This window comes from Chaetodon auriga, chromosome 23 (assembly GCF_051107435.1).
Source record: "Chaetodon auriga isolate fChaAug3 chromosome 23, fChaAug3.hap1, whole genome shotgun sequence".
NCBI lineage: Eukaryota > Metazoa > Chordata > Actinopteri > Chaetodontiformes > Chaetodontidae > Chaetodon > Chaetodon auriga.
The window spans coordinates 9282449-9304647 of record NC_135096.1 but is presented as its reverse complement, the minus strand read 5'-3'; the positions used below and the strand labels follow the sequence as shown (position 1 = coordinate 9304647).

Sequence of the window (22199 nt, the reverse complement as noted above, 5' to 3'; positions counted from 1 at the left end):
TGTTCAAGTGGTGGAAGACAAGAAGAATGTTCAGATGTCTCGGGGAAGGTGAAGAGCGTGTCAACAGGTACCTGCCAAAGAGATATTTGTATTGTGTATACTGTTGTATTCTAAATGTTGTAATGTGCTTCTTTGTAAGTAAGTAGAAATTAGCTGGCTGCACTGTAATAATATAAGTGACGTTCTCTATCACTTCCTGCAGCACAAAAACACCAGGAGAACCAATGATGAGGGTGAGCTTCACTGGACACGCTCAGCTACACTATACTGCTATGCCTGTTCTGTGCCTGTCCTGTTTTGTGGCTGATGAATGGTGAACGGGATCCCTGTGGGTGGTCACTTCTTGTCCAGCAGGTGGCGGTAATGCAGCGTCGAGGCGTCGGAAAATTCACCGAAGAAGCAGCTTATTTAAACACCTGTGCAAACTCTGGTAATAACGCGGACAATTGGCGACTCGGTGGGCTATTTTGAAGGGATAAAACGTCTTTTTGTGGCTTACTGTAATGTTTGGGACAAAATATTTGTTGTGTCAGAGTATTATTGATCTGTGGACTGTGAGACTTCATCGGTGAGTTGCCTGAAGTACATCGGTTTCGTTGTTGTTGTTGGTGGTGTTAATTCGATCTGCTGTTGTGAATTCACAAATCATTCAGCAGCTTTCTAAGGACAGTTTGATTCAAAGCAACATAAATTGGTCTGAAATTTAGTCTTGAGAGCAGCAGGAACGGTACTCTGGTCTCCTTTTGTGTGTCTCATCCTCAGCACGCCGCTGAGCCTCAGGTCCAGCTGCGAGGGTTTGACCCCGAGGACAGCCTGCTGATGCTGTGTGCTGCTGACCGCTGAGTCTGCCTGCTGTTCAGGGAGAAGAGACGCTGACGACTGACGACATCCTGGCCAGCCAGAGCAAGGTACGTGCAGTGAAATCTAATCAGCAGAACTTAAACTGACTAAATCAAACTGGATCACAATGTAAGTGTTTTATATCAGTTGATATCGATAATTATTGATATTTCTAGGCCCTATTTAAAATAAGTACCAGGAGAAAAATACATTAAATTTAAACATGTTTATTTTAGATAAAATGTTTTCAAATATGTGCAGCGTTTTGTAAACACAGCAGAAACTGGGGTAGACTTGACATCTGTAACGTACAAAAACCCAAACATGATAGACAGCATAGCAACATTGAACTATAGAACCAGCTTAGAGAGATGGGTCAGTGACAAATAAGGGTTGGCAAGATGAGAAATGCAAAAACCTTTTAAAAATCTGTTTTAAAAGCATTCATCAGGTCTGCACAGGTCTGTCAAAATGTACATTTTGTGTTCATGTTGGTTTCATGTCATTTGAAATCACATTTGTACCATTTTTTTTTCTTTACAAAAATCACACAGAATGTGCCTGAAAATGTCAAATGGTGTAAATGAAAGAGAATGATAAATTTTAAATGTTTAATCCACCGAGAATACATATAAATGCAGCCATAAAAATAATTACCTGATTTGAAAATATCGCATGATGCCAATTGACACTAACCAGTTACACCACCTGCTTTTATAGTCAAAGGTCACTGTTTCTTGAAAAAATTGACACTGAAAATCAAGAATGACAGTCACATGAATTCAAGCTTAATTGAACTTTATTTTTTTCAGTGTAGAAAAACAGTTTAAAAGAGTGAGAGAGAGTGAGAGAGAGAAAACCTTTATTGAATTATTGAAGTTTTGTCTTTTTAAAGCTGCTGTTTATGTTCAAAGGTAGGTGTCACTGTACACCTACTTAATTCTGCTACATTATTAAATCAATAATTAATACTTTACAGTTTTAGTTTATATTACAACATAAATCAGCCTCATAAACTACTGATATTTGATAAAATTGACTTCTCTGTAATAGGAGTCAAATGGTGTAACCGGTTACAACATTTGAATTTAATCATTTCAATTTAAAATCAAATTTGACAGGCATTACTATGGACACAAATGTACACACACGGCCTTTGTGTGAATATTTCAAACATAATTTTAAAAAAAACAAATACTAATTTTTATAATTATGAAGATTAATAAATGTTTTCCTGGGGTCATACCATTTGACATGTAAACATAAGCATGACCGTACCGTAGTTACTAACCGTGGTCTGTGATGTCATTTCCTGTCACATTGTCTTCTTACATCATATTACCAAAATAGCTCCTTGAATGGTGGTTACACCACCTTTACACTTCAGGATTTTGACTTGACGGACAAAATTCCCCAAATAAAATATAATATTCAGAGCAACTGTGTTTTATTACTTTTATTTACTCTTAAATGAATCTAATGTAAGATTATGCCAAACTAGTTAATAGCATGCTTTTTTTGAAAATTGTAAGTTAAACAATGTGGTACCAAGTTTTTAGGGTTACACCACATGACATTTTTGCCATTATCCCCCAAATATTCTCTCAAAACATATTAAAACCATATATTTTAGACGAGGTCTTCAAAAAAAGGAATGTATGCAAGTAATATGTAAGTTTATTTTAACATTTTAACCTTTTTAAATGGAAGAAAATCAGGTACAGGTATTATTAATTTATTTAGATCAATAACAGGCATGAGGAGACATTGCTGTGTGTGAGAGACTGAGTTCCCTGATATCATGTTTGTATTGTAATACCTGTTCTGCACTTCCCTCAAATACTTCCCATATTGTATAAAATAAAATGATAACGTTAGTGCACTTTGCTGTGCAGCATGATGCCACTTTTCTGTTTAATAGTTGAGGAAAAGTCTCCAGGTTCACCTTCTGAAACCAGCGGAGGGAGTTGCTGTGTGCTGCCATCTTGTGGAGTCACTGAATATTCCATCTGCAGTGTTCTTAAAGTGTTTCTTAAATGTCGTACTTGTTTTGGATTTTAACTGTGTTGTTGTGTGTTCACAGTGTTGGAGCTGCAGCTTGTGATACGAAACAGAAATCCTTCATGCTCATCATGTATGACATGTGGCCAACATGTAGACTGACAGCAGACGTGCATGGGGAGTGGTACATGATGATGGCTGTCTTTGGGGATTTTTGAACTTCCACAGGCGGCAAACCCATTGTCCATCACACCATCACACTTGTCGATGCTGTCCTCCTTCCAGAGCAGGTCACTATCTGCAAACAATGATGAATTTGTTGTGAGGAAACTGGTTTCTTTGTGTTTTTCTGTGAAAAGCTGCAGTGGGTAACGAGTAGAATATTTTCTGAAAGTGTGGTGTCTTGATGAGTAACAGAGAGGGGTAACCTTACGGTGTCAACAAACTCTCTGGCCGCGGAAACCTAACGGTGACAACGCAAGCGGTACTCCTCAATTAGGACCAGTTGCTCGGGTGAACTCCATACAAACTGGTTGGCCACAAGTCAGGAAATGCTTCCAAATCAACACTTTGCTTTCCCACACCATCTCCACCTTTGGAGAAACTGAGTAGAACACACCAGTACATACTCTTGTGCCACTAGGAGGCAGCGCAAGATGGAAAAGTCAATCCCATATTGTCCTGTTGCAGACGCTGTGCCGGCTGATATTTCATGAAAATGCAGACGCTGTGCAGTTCCAAACCATGTTTTCCTAGCTTACGTTCATCCTTCTGTCAGAGGTCTCATCCATAAAACATATCTTTTCTGTCTTTGTTGTTTTTTTCAATTGAAGACAGAGAACACATGTGTTATGGATTCATCTCAATTAATAAGCTTCATAAAATGTCACCTAGATTTTGTTTTGTTCAGCATAACCCCTTACTTCCACTTCTCCAAGTTACCCAGGGGGCCCATGCCCCCTCCCGTAACCCCCCACCCCCCGCGTCAGACTTCAGCAACCCCCGGGTATCGAACCAGCTTCTGCCTCACTGAGGCAGGTGCTCCCCAAGCACCACAGTTACCCACTGAGCTACCAAGTCCTGCAGCATAGGCTCCTCACTGATGGACTTTGACTGAAGTAGTGGTAGTATAGCATCTGATGTACTGCAATAGTAATTTGGTCCACTCTTGTGTTTGAATTGTAGTTGTGAAAGTATTAGTTGTAATAGTTATAGTAATTGTTGTAATATTTATAGTAGTTGGAATAGTCATTGTTGTTAAGCTTCATAAAATGTCACCTAGATTTTGTTTTGTTCAGCATAACCCCTTACTTCCACTGCTCCAAGTTACCCAGGGGGCCCATGCCCCCTCCCGTAACCCCCCACCCCCCGCGTCAGACTTCAGCAACCCCCGGGTATCGAACCAGCTTCTGCCTCACTGAGGCAGGTGCTCCCCAAGCACCACAGTTACCCACTGAGCTACCAAGTCCTGCAGCATAGGCTCCTCACTGATGGACTTTGACTGAAGTAGTGGTAGTATAGCATCTGATGTACTGCAATAGTAATGTGGACCAGTCTTGTGTTTGAATTGTAGTTGTGAAAGTATTAGTAGTTTCAATAGTAATATTTCTAGTAGTTGGAATAGTCATTGTTGCAATAGTAGTTTTAATAATAGTTGTTGTTATAGTAATAGTTGTTATGGTAATTTTAATTGTAATAGTTGTAATATTAATAGTAGTTGTAATAGTAGTTTTAATTGTAAACGTAGTAGTTGTTATAGTAATACTGGTGGTCATAGTCGTGGTCAATAGTACTTGTCTAAAAGTAGTAGTCTATAGTAGATGTTTCAAGTCACTACTACTATAGAAGACGACTACTACCACTACTGACTACTACTTTAGAAGAAGACGACGTGTGTTTGAATTGTAGTTGTGAAAGTATTAGTAGTTTTATTAGTAATTGTAATTTTAGTTGTAATAGTGAAAGTCATTGTTGTAATATTTATAGTATTAGTATAGTATAGCAATAGTAGTAGTCATAGAAGTAATAGTCATTGTTGTAATATAGTCTACGGTGGTGGTGGTGGTGGTCTAAAGGTAGTAGTCTACAGGGGTGGTGGTGGTGGTGGTGGTGGTGGTGGTGGTGGTGGTGGTCTAAAGGTAGTAGTCTACGGGGTGGTGGTGGTGGTGGTGGTGGTCTAAAGGTAGTAGTCTACAGGGGTGGTGGTGGTGGTGGTGGTGGTGGTCTAAAGGTAGTAGTCTACAGGGGTGGTGGTGGTCTAAAGGTAGTAGTCTACAGGGGTGGTGGTGGTGGTCTAAAGGTAGTAGTCTACAGGGGTGGTGGTGGTCTAAAGGTAGTAGTCTACAGGGGTGGTGGTGGTGGTCTAAAGGTAGTAGTCTACAGGGGTGGTGGTGGTGGTGGTGGTCTAAAGGTAGTAGTCTACAGGGGTGGTGGTGGTGGTGGTGGTGGTCTAAAGGTAGTAGTCTACAGGGGTGGTGGTGGTGGTCTAAAGGTAGTAGTCTACAGGGGTGGTGGTGGTGGTCTAAAGGTAGTAGTCTACAGGGGTGGTGGTGGTGGTGGTCTAAAGGTAGTAGTCTACAGGGGTGGTGGTGGTGGTGGTGGTCTAAAGGTAGTAGTCTACAGGGGTGGTGGTGGTCTAAAGGTAGTAGTCTACAGGGGTGGTGGTGGTGGTGGTGGTGGTCTAAAGGTAGTAGTCTACAGGGGTGGTGGTGGTGGTGGTCTAAAGGTAGTAGTCTACAGGGGTGGTGGTGGTGGTGGTCTAAAGGTAGTAGTCTACAGGGGTGGTGGTGGTGGTGGTCTAAAGGTAGTAGTCTACAGGGGTGGTGGTCTAAAGGTAGTAGTCTACAGGGGTGGTGGTGGTCTAAAGGTAGTAGTCTACAGGGGTGGTGGTGGTGGTGGTGGTGGTGGTCTAAAGGTAGTAGTCTACAGGGGTGGTGGTGGTGGTGGTGGTGGTGGTCTAAAGGTAGTAGTCTACAGGGGTGGTGGTGGTGGTCTAAAGGTAGTAGTCTACAGGGGTGGTGGTGGTGGTGGTGGTGGTGGTCTAAAGGTAGTAGTCTACAGGGGTGGTGGTGGTGGTGGTGGTGGTCTAAAGGTAGTAGTCTACAGGGGTGGTGGTGGTAGTCTACAGGGGTGGTGGTCTAAAGGTAGTAGTCTACAGGGGTGGTGGTGGTCTAAAGGTAGTAGTCTACAGGGGTGGTGGTGGTCTAAAGGTAGTAGTCTACAGGGGTGGTGGTGGTGGTGGTGGTCTAAAGGTAGTAGTCTACAGGGGTGGTGGTGGTGGTCTAAAGGTAGTAGTCTACAGGGGTGGTGGTGGTGGTCTAAAGGTAGTAGTCTACAGGGGTGGTGGTGGTGGTGGTCTAAAGGTAGTAGTCTACAGGGGTGGTGGTGGTGGTGGTGGTCTAAAGGTAGTAGTCTACAGGGGTGGTGGTGGTCTAAAGGTAGTAGTCTACAGGGGTGGTGGTGGTGGTGGTCTAAAGGTAGTAGTCTACAGGGGTGGTGGTGGTGGTGGTCTAAAGGTAGTAGTCTACAGGGGTGGTGGTGGTGGTCTAAAGGTAGTAGTCTACAGGGGTGGTGGTGGTGGTGGTCTAAAGGTAGTAGTCTACAGGGGTGGTGGTGGTGGTGGTGGTGGTGGTCTAAAGGTAGTAGTCTACAGGGGTGGTGGTGGTGGTGGTGGTCTAAAGGTAGTAGTCTACAGGGGTGGTGGTGGTGGTGGTGGTGGTCTAAAGGTAGTAGTCTACAGGGGTGGTGGTGGTGGTGGTGGTGGTGGTCTAAAGGTAGTAGTCTACAGGGGTGGTGGTGGTGGTGGTGGTGGTGGTGGTCTAAAGGTAGTAGTCTACAGGGGTGGTGGTGGTGGTGGTGGTGGTGGTCTAAAGGTAGTAGTCTACAGGGGTGGTGGTGGTGGTGGTGGTGGTCTAAAGGTAGTAGTCTACAGGGGTGGTGGTGGTGGTCTAAAGGTAGTAGTCTACAGGGGTGGTGGTGGTGGTGGTGGTGGTCTAAAGGTAGTAGTCTACAGGGGTGGTGGTGGTGGTGGTGGTGGTCTAAAGGTAGTAGTCTACAGGGGTGGTGGTGGTGGTCTAAAGGTAGTAGTCTACAGGGGTGGTGGTGGTGGTGGTGGTGGTCTAAAGGTAGTAGTCTACAGGGGTGGTGGTGGTCTAAAGGTAGTAGTCTACAGGGGTGGTGGTGGTCTAAAGGTAGTAGTCTACAGGGGTGGTGGTGGTGGTGGTGGTGGTCTAAAGGTAGTAGTCTACAGGGGTGGTGGTGGTGGTGGTGGTCTAAAGGTAGTAGTCTACAGGGGTGGTGGTGGTGGTCTAAAGGTAGTAGTCTACAGGGGTGGTGGTGGTGGTCTAAAGGTAGTAGTCTACAGGGGTGGTGGTGGTGGTCTAAAGGTAGTAGTCTACAGGGGTGGTGGTGGTCTAAAGGTAGTAGTCTACAGGGGTGGTGGTGGTCTAAAGGTAGTAGTCTACAGGGGTGGTGGTGGTGGTCTAAAGGTAGTAGTCTACAGGGGTGGTGGTGGTGGTGGTGGTGGTCTAAAGGTAGTAGTCTACAGGGGTGGTGGTGGTGGTGGTCTAAAGGTAGTAGTCTACAGGGGTGGTGGTGGTCTAAAGGTAGTAGTCTACAGGGGTGGTGGTGGTGGTGGTCTAAAGGTAGTAGTCTACAGGGGTGGTGGTGGTGGTGGTCTAAAGGTAGTAGTCTACAGGGGTGGTGGTGGTGGTGGTCTAAAGGTAGTAGTCTACAGGGGTGGTGGTGGTGGTGGTCTAAAGGTAGTAGTCTACAGGGGGGGTGGTGGTGGTGGTCTAAAGGTAGTAGTCTACAGGGGGGGTGGTGGTGGTGGTCTAAAGGTAGTAGTCTACAGGGGGGGTGGTGGTGGTGGTCTAAAGGTAGTAGTCTACAGGGGGGGTGGTGGTGGTGGTCTAAAGGTAGTAGTCTATAGGGGGGGTGGTGGTGGTGGTCTAAAGGTAGTAGTCTATAGGGGGGGTGGTGGTGGTGGTCTAAAGGTAGTAGTCTATAGGGGGGGTGGTGGTGGTGGTCTAAAGGTAGTAGTCTATAGGGGGGGTGGTCTAAAGGTAGTAGTCTATAGGGGTGGTGGTCTATAGGTAGTGGTAGTCGTCTATAGGAGTGGTGGTAGTGGTCGTGGTAGTAGTAGTCTTCTAAAGGTGTTAGTCGTGGTCGTCTATAGGGGTAGTGGTGGTCTATAGGTAGTGGTAGTCTATAGGAGTAGTAGTCGTCTAAAGGTAGTGGTCGTCGTAGTCTATAGGAGTAGTATATAGGTAGTGGTGGTCGTAGTCTATAGGAGTGGTAGTGGTCTTCTAAAGGTGTTAGTAGTAGTCTATAGGAGTAGTATTCTAAAGGTAGTTGTAGTGGTAGTCGTCTAAAGAAGAATCAGATGGACAATCCCCTTTATTTGTCACACAGATTCATGCCCACACATGCCATGCATTTGTGAAATTTGACTTCAGCCTTTAACCCGTCCTTCTTCCGCGGTGGGCTGCCATCCAACCGGCGCCCGGGGACCAAGTTCCTTGTGTCACCATTGGTCAGGTGGTGATCTTCTTGCATGTTTTTAGTGGGGGGTATATTTTATGGAGGATACCCCAGGTGAACACGGGGAGAACATGCAAACTCCACACAGAAAGGCCTTTTTCCTCAAGCAGCAGGCACCGAAGGAATGTTGGAGGCCACACCCCCGGGACCTTCTTGCTGTGAGGCGACAGTTTTGCCACCCCCTCCAAAACACACTCACTGCACTAAGGAGCTCCATCAGTGACAGGATGCTACATCCAAAGTGTGTGAAAGAGCGGTATCACAGGTCATTCCTCCCTGCAGCTGTCAGACTGTGCAATAAAAACATGTACATAACAGTCTGTAAATACAATCTACAAGTTCTTACAATTTCTTTCCTTTTATTTAAATCCTCACTCTTTTGTATATACTGTTTTTGTTTCTAATCTGCATTGCACTTCTTATATTAATCTTTACTGATGCTGCTATATTCTGGAATTTCCCCTCGCGGGACAAACAAAGGAATATTGATCTTGATAGACAACTACTTTAAACATCTACTCTAGACTACTAACTTCAGACAACTACTACAATTAAATCTATTTTTACTATAACAATTGTTACAACAATTAGTATTAAAATTAAAACTACTATTACAACTAATATTACAATTACTATTAAAACTACTAGTACTTTTACAACTACAATTCAAACACAAGAGTGGACCACAGTACATTGGTAGCTCAGTGGGTAACTCTGGTGCTTGGGGAGCACCTGGGGACTTGGAGAAGTGGAAGGGGTTATGCTGAACAAAACAAAATCTAGGTGACATTTTATGAAGCTTATTAATTGAGATGAATCCATAAAACGTGTGTTCTCTGTCTTCAATTGAAAAAAAACAACAAAGACAGAAAAGACATGTTTTATGGATGAGACTTCTGACAGAAGGATGAACGTAAGCTAGGAAAACATGGTTTGGAACTGCACAGCGTCTGCAAAAGGACAATATGGAATTGACTTTTCCATCTTGCGCTGCCTCCTAGTGGCACAAGGCAGTATGTACTGGTGTGTTCTACTCTGCTTTTCCCCACCTTTGGAGAAACAAAGTGTTTATTTGGAAGCATTTCCTGACTTGTGGCCAACCAGTTTGTATGGAGTTCACCCGAGCAACTGGTCCTAATTGAGGAGTACCGCTTGCGTTGTCACCGTTAGGTTTCCGCGGCCAGAGAGTTTGTTGACACCGTGAGGTTACCCCTCTCTGTTACTCATCAAGACACCACACTTTCAGAAAATATTCTACTCACAAGCTTCTGAACGTGTGAATCTCACCCTTTCTGCAGGCTCCGATGAGCACGTTGGCATTAATGCAGGAAGCCGTGGAAAATGCGAAGAAAAGAAGCTGACTTTTAACCTCGTGGAACAATCTTAGTGCTGAGACAGAACAGGTAAACGTGAGTTGAATCAACAGAAAAGTCCTTCAACTTACCTGCAGACTGGGGCCGCCACCACGAAGCTGGAACTCGCCATCGCTCCGTCTGTCTATTCAGACATGATCTGAGACAGGGATTTGCTTGACTGACTCACCATTGGATTATATGGACAGATAATTGGATGATCTCACCTGACTTACCTGCAGACTGTGGCCACCTGGGGCTCGCTGTCACTCCATCTGCTGAACAAGACACAAAGACCAGTGTACAGACACAATCACGAGTTGACTGAAGATAGATAGATCATTTCTTGATGACATTATCATGGTTAAATATTTTCACTTCCATTTGCAAACCTGAAAGTTGCGTCTCCTCCTCTCCTTCAGCGAGCGTCCTCGTCAAATGATTATTGATACACCTGTACGCAAAAGTCGTCGTGAACACATGAATTACAAGCATTCACTTTTAAAAAGAGAGACATGAGATCAAAGTTGAAGACTGTGATGAAAACAATTCATCAAACTAAAGATCTATCTTTCTATTATTATGTCTATGTTCTAACTACATGAAGAAAGGTGAAATTAAAGATGGGGGCCTTAAAGTTATTGATTGTCTTAATGGTTCTTTTTTTGTCAGTTTTTTCAGAAAGTGAAACTACACAAGTACAAACTTATAAAATACACATACATACACACAGACACTTTCATACACACCCAACTACAGGGTTAGAAAATACACTTACATCGACACACTTCCATCCACATACTTAGGAACTACACCTGAACACTTAAACTACACAAGAACACACTCGGAAGCTACACGCAACACACTTAGAAATTACACAAAAACACACTTGAAAACTACACACTTATACATTATATCCACACAGCAACACACTGGGAAACTCCACACAGTGTGATGTTGAAGTGTGAGTGTGCGCATACCTTGTCTCTTTGGGATTTTGTGGCCCGTCATGTGAAGAGGGTGGCAGAGAAATGGCTCCTCCTGCTGTTGGATGCTCACTGCCCAACGGCAAATGGATTTCTGGAACCTGAAACATTGAATCATGGTAAATTTGCATGTCTGAGTCCTCAGAATAACTCAGTAACGCCTCATTTTCATACTCACCTGTCATGTCGCCGAGTGAAATACGGCTGCCGTTAACAGATCAGAAGCTCCTTCGTATCTATCTGTTCTAATTTGATCAAGAGATTTCTGTGTTGAGGTTTGAAGAGGCCTTTTTATTTCAATCAGCAAAACAGTGTAAAGAAAGCAGGTAACTGGAAGGAGACTGACAAGATGTATGTTGAGGTTTTTTTGAGGAAAGAAATGCAAAAATACATGTGAATATTACACTGGGTTGTTGTGGGGGTCTCTTGCACGATGTGGAATGTATATTTATTGGTTGACTTGTCCATTTATATCCTGTTGATTTTAAAAACAACACACTTTTAAATTTGAGCTAAACAACAAATGATGACTGTCTGGGATGGAGATGGCACATTCAGATCAAGCATTTCCACATGAAGGAAAGTTTCACAGACAGCGTCAATGCAAAGACAAAAATAATCTGTACAATAACACACAAAGAAATGACAATGAATAAAATGAGCCCGTTGGCCCGTTGTCATGAGGAAAACGGTAAAAATAATAAACATTTTATTTGAACAGAAAACACAAATGAAACCTAGGCATTACATGGTAACGAACAACTGGGCATGTTTCAGTGAAACAACCAGAATCTGCCTTGTGTCGGCAAATGGTATCTCATAGACCGGACTGTCTGACTGACAGTGTTTTTGAGCTTCACTTAAGCGTGAAAACTTTTCCCCTTCAGGATCTTCTGCACCTGAAAAAAAGCCCACTGGAGTTTAGAATTCATGTAGATGATGTGCCTGGTGTTTGTTGTTCTTGTTGCATATTTTGGCCTCGTGTTTGTTAAAACGCAGTGAAGCCGGCCCACCTGTTGACCCGTGGGTCCTTCGGGCACCAGCTGAGACGGCAACTCGTTTTCGACGTTTCTCATTCCCGGGTCGCCTCCTCTTCTCATCAGCAGCTTCACGGCTTCCGCTTGACTTTTGTGATTTTGCAAAGAGCTGACGACGTGCAGGGCCGTGTTTCCGCTGAACGTCTGAAAAGGGCAGAATTAGACATTAAAGCTCAAGCGGTTTGTGAGGCGCGCTGGACGTCTTTAAGCCGCGACTGACCTGAACGTTGACGACTGACAGTGAAGACGGATGATGGAGGAAAATGTTGAGCAGCTCCACATTTGCCTCCTCAGAAGCCATGTGAAGACACGTGCGTCCGCTTTTTAGATCCTGAGGAGGTGAAAGAAACGTGGAAACAAGGTGAAGCGGCTGATGCTAACTTTTAATGTTATCTTTGAAATTGTGAAAAAAGTGATTTCAATGGTTGCCTCTGTCCCAAGGGAGGCGCCCATGAGCAGCAGCGTCTGAACACATTCGACATGCGTGTGTCTCCTCTGCAGCAGCTCGTTTGTCATGAATGAACAAGGATTTTCCAGAGTCCTCAGCTCTTTAACAACGGCGTTGTGAGACAGGACAGCTACGTGCAGCGGAGTTAAACCTTTAGACAGAGAACAACGGAGTTTCGTCACAAAGACCTTTGACAGAAGCATCGGAAAAGCAGTTTTCAGCTCACCGTCGTAATTGACCATTTCAACATCGATCTGTTGGCCGCTCCCCATGAGGGTCCTCCAGATGCTCTGTGGAAAAATGTGTGACAAAGGAAACCTGTTAGAGTACAGGTCACGCTTGTGCACGTCATAGACAGGTTTCTGTTGACAGAGAAATGTAAGTTTCAACAAGACGAAGGTCAAAACTCAGTGAGGAGACTCAGTGTTTGACGTGAATGCGCAGTTAGAAATGAACAGGTGAGATCAACTGCACATTATTATGATTCAAGCCAGCATTTCGCTCAGCGCTGTGCCTCCGTTTAACCTCACTGAAGTGAAATGAGGATTAAATGAACAATAATTATCTTGTATGTTTTCGAGGCAGATGTAAATTCAATTGTCACTCAATCGTTCAAATGTTGTTTGCTTGTTTCAAGTAGAAGTGGCTGAGAATATAACTCAGGAGAAAATCACTAAGTTTAGTGTTTTCTGATGTCACAGTGGCCATGCTGTCATTTGGCATCATGAAGAGTGAAAGCACAGGTTTAAGATAGGACTGAATCCTGCCACACTGAGGGATGAGTTGATGCATTAATGGTAATTAATTCTGACCTGAAGACTGAGAAGGTGGCCTTTCTCGGCACACACGTGCAAAGGAGAGCGGCCCCAGAGGTCACGAGTGTTGATCTGCGCTCCGTGCGTCAGCAGGTCGTGGACAATCAAGTGCTGATTGGTGGCAACTGCTATCTGAAGAGCTGTCTGCGTGGAAAGAGCGCAACAAGCCAGAGTCTCAGCTGTGCAGGAAGACTGAAGAACAGGAAAATCCCGACTCATCCATTACGTGAGATGAAGTTGCAGCGTTTGTACCTGTCCATTGTGTTCTTTCATGTCCAAGGAGCCGCCCGGAGCCATCTTTGTAGCGAGCACATTAGCCAGAGCCCGTCGGCCTTGTGCCACTGCGATGTGAAGAAATCTGGAGATGGAGGAGAAAATAAGGCCACATGCAAATGATGTCCACGTGTTCATTCGGCCATTAATCCATTAGTGTTCCTGTCTTACTCGGCGATCGCTTTGAGCTAACTCGTTCAACAGTTCTCTGACATTAGCTCGCCGTTCAATGGTTCATTGGCTTTTCGCTGTCTATCTGAACTCTTTATCCATTCCACATTTACTGTCTCAACTGATGACTGTCTTCATGAATACATACGTGTCTCCATCTTCATCCTGCATGTTCAGCAGCTCTGGAGAAATTCCTCTGAGCCTCCGAGCCTCTTGCTGTATTTGCCAGTGAAATAAAGTCACTTTGGCTTCAGCGGCGGCAGACGCCGGGCCCTGCAGAGCTGGACGTTGCGGGGTCGTGTGACCGTTTTCGGGCACACGCTCATTCGTCATGTTGGAGTTTGCTGCAGCTGGACGTCCCGACAGGTGAGGACTGGTGTCGTTGGAAGGAGCTTCAGATTTGGCATATTTAAATTTCTGATGCAAGTTGTTGTCGTCCAGCGGGCAGCTCCATTTCTGAAAGAGAATCGTGTCCAAACTGTCGTTACTTTTGTGTTTACTGCAACCATTTTCATGTTTGTAATGATTTGCATACTAAGAACTTGTGAAGGAATGGAAGGAACTCATAAATCTAAATATCTGTCCTCGTGAACTAAACGAGACACGTTTAAGAAATAAATCTCCTCTTTTTAACAATCAAATCCAGATAAAACATGAATCATGGAGTTGACTGCAACACCCAAACCGTACACTGAAAACGTGTCTAATCACGTTCATGTGCTTGTTCTGTGTGTGGCTGACCTGGCGTTTCATCATCAGCAGTTCTTTCACAGTGTTCTTGCGAACAGCTTGTGCGTATTCCGGCAGCCTGGGATCAAAACAACCTGAGGGGAGAAAATACAGTTAAAATGAAGTTTGGATCAAAGAAATCACCAAAAACGTGACATGAAATCTGCCAAAGGAAGGTTTTATCAGTGTGGATGGAAGACTGTCATAAACAGACAGATCAAAGAGTGAAAGAAGTATTCACAAAGTCCAAGTCCCGCATTCAAAAATGTACTTCAGTAAAAGTACACAAGTTTTTCTAGTTAAATATTCTTACATTATTGACATGAAACCGAGTACATGTGTAAAGTACTCTAGCAGAAAGAAGCAAGAACAAGTACCTCAAAATTGTACTCAAGTACTTCCCACCACTGCGAATAAAACTTCAGACTCACTTCAGTCAAACTGAATCCCATCTCATTAATGCAGCAGTAATATTCATCCATGAGTACTTTTACTTCTGGTACCTCAAACATTTTGCCTACAACACTTAAATACTTTAAAGATTCTGAATGCAGGACTTTTACTCGTGACGGAGTATTTACGCAGTGTGGTATTTGTACTTTTTCTGAGGTGAAGGATCTGAGTATTTGCTCAACACATGTTGAACTTCCTCATTCCCTCAAGTCCTGAAAGCGGCACACGCTCGAGGAGTGAAGCGTTCAGGAACGAGACCGTGATGAGTTTGTGGTTTCACTGTCACACTTTTCAAAGCGGTGAACGGTCGTATCGGATGACCTGAACTCTAAAAACTGACCTGTATCGTTCATGGCGTTGGCCCCTGTTGACAGACTCTGGCCTCCTCTGCTTTCATTCCCTCTTGGATCCAACATGTTAAAGGTGTCATGTATTCGCAGCAAACTCCGCCTGGATCTGAAGTGTTTCCTCTCTCATGCACCTGGAACGTCAAGCTGCCGTCAGCGCAATGCAAACATGTCCAACTGACTCACCGCAGGATAAGAAATGAACAACCGTCAGACAAAATGTCCCACACCTGGCTGCTTCCTGGTTGGCAGGTTACAGAGGTGAGCCTGGAGTCATTTTCAAAATAAAGGTGTCGAACATTTCGCCACTACTCCTGAACTGGAACTAATCCTATTGAGAAAAAAAGAAACGCTAAATCCTGCTAAGTGTCTCTTAATTGGCCTTAATCTGCAGATAGTTTTCAGTTAATTTCATACGATTCAAAGGTTCAGGCCTCATCTGAAAGGAGTCTCAGAAAAACAGTTTGACGGTCGGTTGATATGCAAATGAGGTCAAAGTGCTGCGTAGAAAAGCAAAGCTGCTGAACAACCAGCCTTCAGTTACTCAGTCACTCATCTGCAGAGGAAACCTGAAACACGAACAGTCAGAACAGCAAACATTGACTGCTCAGTTATCCATGAAGCTGACTGTACACTGAAGAAGACAGCTGTACACTTGTGCTGTCTTTGTTTCTGAGACGCATTTTGTAAAGAAAATAAAAATAAAATAAACTACTTACCGGTCAAGCTGGACTCCACTGGAACAAATGCAGGATGAAGCATGAAGCGACCAGCAGAAAATAAAAGGAAATGCAGTTTGTTGTGTGTATTTGTTGGTGGCACGAACCACTCCTCTGTTGACGGCTCAAGTTTCCAGGCAGAGAAAGGCAGGTTGGGTTTGGCTTGAGTCCAAATACAGCCTGGTTATTCAGGTGTGTGATGGTGGACATGAGCGCAGAGGAACTGAGGCCTTATTTTCAAAGGTCACCAAAGAAACCAACAGATTTCCATCTATTTTAACACGGTTTGCTCTTTATGTTCGGTGTATATTTTTGTCTGGTGGACACATTTTTATGTTCTCTGAGACCTTCTTATTTCCTTTCTGTTTTTATGACTGTTGGAGAGACCCAGCTTCCCCTCAGGGATCAAAAAGATGTCGAGAAATCGGAGGAACCGCGACTGAACCATATTCATCGAGATATAACACAAACAATTACATACAGTGGCGGTTCTAGACACATTTTACTGGGGGGGGGGGGGGGCAAGGAGGGGCCAGTGTTTAACCAGAGGGGCACATTAAAAAATGGCAACAAAAGACATTTAATCATTAGAAACTTTATTTTACTTTAAAATCACATAAACATTTATTTTGTAGAAGAGTGAGTGCAGGTGCACGAGAGGTAGGGCCAGAAAAAATGAAAAATACAGTCCAGGGTACAAACACAGGCCGTCAGTTCAGTGTGAACAGAACTCCAGGGTACAACAATGTGCCATTTCCTATCAACTGAACTTGAACACAATGTCGATACACTGCAGCAGCAGGATACGATGGTTGTGCTGTCTGGCATGTAGTGAAAACCCTGCATCTCTCACAGCTGCTGCTTCCAGTTTCTAAAACCAGGTGTTGAACCAAAAACAGTGTCTGGGGCATGTGGTGTGCTAAAATGTCTACATGCATGGCAATACGTGGAGTCCATCACGACAGAATACTCAAACCACGGATGAAGAGTCTACCAGTTTGGCCTGAGGCTCCGTCTTCTGTCCCCCATCAAAGTGGTTGGGCTGCACTGGTACATCATTCTTGGACTTGCTGATATCTGTAGAAAGATGTACAGTAAACACAGGGCGCAAGTACAACATTTATTTACTGCATGTATATCCACATGTATTTCAAAATGCAGGCCAATATTAACTTAAAAAAAAGGAAACCTTCGAGCCATATTGACACAAAAAAGAATTTCCAGCAGAAAACACCATTTTAAAGACACACAGTTCGCCTGCAGTGAAACTGTAATCGCACTGCTTCGCAAAGAGTGAGAACCTTCTTCATCACAAACCTGATGGTTTTCTTCCTCCTCGTCCTCTTCTTCATCCTCCTCACCCTCTGGAATTCCCCTCTCTGTGTCAGAGCCCTCACTTTCATCACATGCCCTCTCTCCAACCTCTTTCTGCTCCTCAGCTCTCTCAATACCTTCATTTGTTTCTCTCACTGCTGTTTTTCTCACTTTTTTGTTCACTGGGGCAAAAAAAGCTGATTTCTATTTGGGTGATTCTTCAATGAAGGGAGTTTTTCTGTCCCCAGGGTAGATTTTCAAGAAAAAACAATTCCTGTATTTGTTAAGGTCAGGTTGTAGTAGCAATGAAAAAAATAACTGTGACATTTTAATACTTTTTGAGTGTGTTGAAAATTCAAATGTGCAAGAATTTCACTGTTTTGGACTCGTCCCCAACCCAGACTTTCTGACATCCCCTCTATAATAAAGCAATAGAAAGTGCTAAATTCATTAAAACTTTACTTTGCATTCATAACTTAAAAAGACATTTTTCAAATTCATATAGTTTATATTTGTTCCATTTGCAATTTATTTACAGTTAAATATCGCTGTCCCGCTTACATCTGTCATTACCATCACACTCAACATGCAAATTAGATGCTCCAGAGGAACATTCCCAGACGTGAGGCAGAAGCCTGATTTTTTGTAGTAATTTGATGTTTTATACATCCTGATTTGAGAGTTTGTTTAATTGGGGTCATTACCAAAAAAGTTACTGTTTGAGTATTTTAATTCATTAACAGGAAATTTCACTTTATTCACATATATTCAGTGTACAGTTTATGCTAGCTGACCAGTTAGCTTAGCAAGTCTAAAACTGAGCCACGTGTCATTACCATCACACAAGTGACTGTGATGGTAATGACAAGTTATCTGTTTCTTACCTTCTAACTACAATATATCAGCTTAATTTACTATTTACTCTGATAGATAAATGAACAGTGATCAACCGTAATTTACATTATTTTTGTTTGAAGGTGTCAACATGGCCCCAGCTAAACCAGCTCAACAGTCAAAAAAATACAGAGACAAAATCAAAGATCCTGAGAAATATCAGCAATATCCTGAAAGAGAGAAAAAAAGAAAAGAGACGGGAAAACTGAAAGCCATCTCACAATTATCAAAGCAGGAGGAAAGATGCAGGAGACGACAGTGGAAAGTTAAGCAAAGACACAAAAGGGCCAGTGATCAGACCAGAGAGAAGATACAAAGTGATACAGCTGGAAACACAGCTCCCACACCGCCTACAGCTCAGGAAGAACGTGAGAATGAAGTGCCCATTCTTGAAGCTTCACCTCATATTTCTGACAGTTGGCATCATAAAATCTCAAGTCATACGAGAGGACGGAAAACTGTGAGAGCAAATAAGGCAAATAAAACCATCTGAAGCTCCAACATGCTCTGAGAGGTGGAGAAGCATAAAGAGAGATATCAAAGGCTCTCCGAGAAGATGAAAACTTCAGAATCCCCCAAAATGAAATTAAAGCAACAAATGCAGATAAAACCGAAGGCCCTTTCTCAGCTGGAAAAAAAATACAAGGATTGTGGCACAAAAGAAAACCGAGTAGTGTCAAAGATTCTGGCTTTGAAGATTCTGAAGTACCACTTTGTGAAAGAAGTGCAAAACCAACTTGGTTTCTCAGCCAAGATGATGCAGAAAAACAGCAAACAGCCGGCTGGTCTTCACTTTCACAGGAAACCCGACAAAAACAGAATCAGTGTGGATACCAGCAAGAAAATCAAGATATTCTTGGAACCTGAAGTTCAAGATGGATGGTCCACTGTTGAAGCTGTCATATCCAGAGTTTTGCAAAAATGATCTTTTTGGGTCGTGACAGCTCCTTCACCCGACAGACACCTGCTGATGCAAAATACGCCAACGTGCAGTTCATGGCTGACAAGCTAACGTATCAAAGAGTGATACAAAGCAAAACGCCTGACAGGTTGATGGAGACCTTATGCTGTGAAAAGCCAACAAAACAACGTGCATACAGAGAGTGTGACCTCTGCAAAGGAGAAGAGCTGCAAACTGGTGAATCTGATCCTGGTTTACAGACCCACTGGTTTAACTGGAAACATAAAGTTGAAGAGCGTGAGAAGACAAAGAAAGATGAAACGAAACACAAGTTCAATGTCCACTGAACGACAAAGGAGCGGATATGTGGTACCCTTCAGTCTCTTTTAGAAGACTTCACAACTGCTTTAAAAGAGAGGTTTGCAAGACATGTCTTCAACATCCGCCTTCAGTACTCCACGCTGAGTCGTCCGAAAGAAAATGTTGGGCAGAGTGAGATTATTCTTCAAGTGGATTTCGCTGAGAATAATCTCTGCAAATATTCATCTGATCCACAAAGCCGTTCAGGTTTGGGTTCAGCAGGGTGACCTGGGGCGTTCTGGAGGCCGGGCATGGCAAAGGGCCTGCAGATGGAGTTGGGGCAGCAATCAAACAAAATGCAGATGCTGTTGTTGCCGTGGAACAGATGTACCAAGTGGTGAAGTCCTCTTCGATGTCCTGTCAAAGGAGCAATCACAGATCAAGCTCTTCTGTGTCACCGAAGAAGACATTTCAGCAAAGGATGCTCTGCCACCAAATCAACTGGAAACAGCTGATGGGTCACACCTGGATCTGCAGCCACCTGAGATGAACACACATCCATCAACAGTCCTCCCCGTTTCAGAGATCACAGATCAACTGAGAGGACAACGGTGTGCCATTCAATATGACCCAGATGTGTATCCGGGCATCATTCAGGATGCAGATGCAGCAGGTTGTGCCCTTGTGAAAACAAAATAGCTTTTTACAAAGTGATATTTGAATGCTGTTAATTAAAAAAAGTGCTAAAAATAAAGCCAGACACTTTAATTCTGCACATGATGAGTTTCTATACTGTTAAGTGCATTTTCTCATTGCTAGTGTGTAAAATCAATTGGTTACTCGTGTTGTTGCAGTCACAAAAAAAAAAAATAAATAAACATTGCAATTCAAATATTCTGATTAGTACATAATATTTCATTGTTGAACAAGGCAGTATATTAAAAAGTTAGAGAGAACATGTTAAAATGTATTTTAAATGTACTTACAAACATTTAGAACATGATTCTTACAGAGCATGTTTTGTACTTAGTGGAATGATTGTGAAAACTTTGCTTGTCAGATCATTTTGGATTAAAATCAGTGTTTTGTGTTTGTGACGGTAAAGACATTTTGCTGTGACAACTTTGAAAAAAGCATCATAATATCAAAATTATCATGACGTACAATCAAAGCTATGCTAAGATCTTTGCTCCAGACCAACTGATAAACCTTTTGAAATAGAAAACAGCGATTAAAGAACATTATTTTTTTTCTCCATATTTCCAAAAGTCAAAATTTCCCCGAATTGAAGAATCACCCATTTGTTATCGCAATGCAACAGTCAAGACGCACGAAGTTACGTGGTTAGCATCACAACATTGTGGAGACCTAGCAATGATACTGACATTTGGATATTCGCCTCTGCTTCGATGAGTTTGCTTAAAGTTTCTAAACATATCGAGATCAGACATTTGCAAACTTGATTTCATTAGCAGTGTGAGGACCAACAGCAACACGAACAACAAGTCATTTACGACATGAAATCGTTTCGCTTACCTTGGATTCTTGCAACAGGAGAAATCGCAGCTCCTCTCCACAAGACTCGTTGCTGAGCTCTCATTCACCGAGCAGCACCACACCTGACACGCCACAGTGTTTGGGTGCGCCGCTTTAAGTTACCCGGGTAGAACGCTGCGTCGCATTAGTTCCGCTTTTGGCGCTCGCGTGTAAAATCATATATATATAAAATTAGAGGATTTTTGGTGCAATCTTTGAAGCTACCGCTGCTGTCACACAACATACAAAATAAAAAAATATATATATCATTCCTTTCAGGATCCTTTTCTTGTTCCACTCGCTCTACAGTTGACACTATCGTTCACCATCGTATCGTATATATATATATATATATATATATATATATATATATTTTTTTTTGTCAGCACGGGGGGCCACAGGGGACATATCTACACAGACACGGGACTCCCTAGACCTCCGTGTAGAACCGCCACTGATTATACATGTGAAAAGTTGTGTCTGGTTGGAAATGTACAAGAGCGATCGTGCGATGTCCCGGTGCACCTGAACGCAGCAGGAGACGAGTGATGGACAGAAGACGAAAAATAGATTTTATCTTGCTAAAACCAAAACTAAATAAGCTGCCTCGCCTCAGTGAGGTGCCAGCAGCTTCCAGAGGCCACAGAGTTGACAACTGACCGACCTGACGCAGTTTTCTCCCGCAGCTTTCTGTGCAGCTTCTCCGGCCGAACCTCTGCTGATGTCCACCGACGGACTCTGAAACTCCTCGTTCTGCAGACAGACATGTTCAGACTTCACGTCAGTCGCGCGAGGGTAACAATAAAGTCACCGAACAGTCTATACAGTTACACAATTTAATTTACCTCCATTCCAAACAAAGATGTTTGACGAAGCGCTGAACTCCGCTCCATCGTTGCCGCGACCGACTGAGCGTTTCGCGTCCAATCAGGAACACCTGCGACCAGTCGGGCTGTTCACCTGTGGAACGTTCCCAACAGGTGGTTTGGAACATTCCGAAACTTTCCCAGTCTTCTGTTGCTCCTGTCTCAACTTGTTGCTGCATCAAATTCGGAATAAGCATTTATTTCCAACAATGAGGTCAAACATCAAATTTATTGTGTTGTGACTCAAGTACCTCAAATCTGCTCTTCACGTCAGTACTTGGGTTCTTCCTTAGATTCCACTCATTTCAAACAGTGCGACAACTCAGCACATCTGGAACATCACATTCAGGGTTCAACGTCCCTTCAGCGTATCAACAGGATTGTACACGTTTTCTATTAATTCTGCGGTGAATGAGTTAAAACTCTGGTCTTTCTACGTCCTCAACTCTTCAAACCTTCTCCATAATGCAACAGGAACTAGTGTAACATTTTGTGTTTCTGTGGTTTTAGAAAGCTCCCTTTGAATAATTAATTTAAATAATTTAATGAGAAAACAAATACTGCACTCCTGAGAGCGAGGATGCGTAGAAAATGTTTGCATTTGATGGTTCAACACAAGCCGTGGAAGACAATTCAGCTTCTCTAAAGCGTGATAGAAAAGTAACTCGGCAGCTCG

The 22199-nt window shown here is 43.2% G+C and overlaps 1 protein-coding gene and 1 long non-coding RNA gene across 3 annotated transcripts; one reads left to right on the top strand and one right to left on the bottom strand.

The window, feature by feature from the left end:
- The first annotated feature begins 357 nt into the window (after window positions 1-357).
- On the top strand, window positions 358-9794 carry LOC143316225 (uncharacterized). The gene is made up of 4 exons (XR_013076268.1): window positions 358-568; window positions 763-908; window positions 2924-3131; window positions 9681-9794. It is a non-coding gene; the product is annotated as an uncharacterized LOC143316225 (long non-coding RNA).
- An 18-nt stretch (window positions 9795-9812) lies between these two features.
- LOC143316224 (NF-kappa-B inhibitor zeta-like) lies at window positions 9813-15887 on the bottom strand. Of its 2 annotated transcripts, none has more exons than XM_076724032.1 (14): window positions 15224-15887; window positions 14987-15127; window positions 14206-14288; window positions 13613-13920; window positions 13273-13378; window positions 13018-13164; window positions 12432-12495; window positions 12187-12356; window positions 11978-12088; window positions 11734-11901; window positions 10715-11619; window positions 10127-10188; window positions 9971-10012; window positions 9813-9894 (listed from the first exon to the last, which is right to left on the bottom strand). In XM_076724032.1, exons 2-11 carry the CDS (start codon window positions 15060-15062, stop codon window positions 11581-11583), a joined length of 1272 nt encoding a protein of 423 aa, XP_076580147.1. In that variant the 5' UTR covers window positions 15063-15127; window positions 15224-15887; the 3' UTR covers window positions 9813-9894; window positions 9971-10012; window positions 10127-10188; window positions 10715-11580. The 2 variants fall into 2 exon arrangements, with proteins under 2 accessions (XP_076580147.1, XP_076580146.1); XM_076724031.1 differs by having other exon boundaries at window positions 9971-10009.
- Between the last annotated feature and the right edge of the window lie 6312 nt (window positions 15888-22199).

Bases quoted from the DNA above. Each gene is read 5' to 3' on its own strand.
- LOC143316224 (XM_076724032.1), bottom strand. From the start codon at position 15,062: ATGTTGGATCCAAGAGGGAATGAAAGCAGAGGAGGCCAGAGTCTGTCA. The intron at 12,089-12,186 runs GCAACCATTGAA...TCACCTCCTCAG, and splicing joins GCGCCTCCCTTGGGACAGAG to GATCTAAAAAGCGGACGCAC. The intron at 11,620-11,733 runs GTGGGCCGGCTT...GCTTTTTTTCAG, and splicing joins AAGGACCCACGGGTCAACAG to GTGCAGAAGATCCTGAAGGG.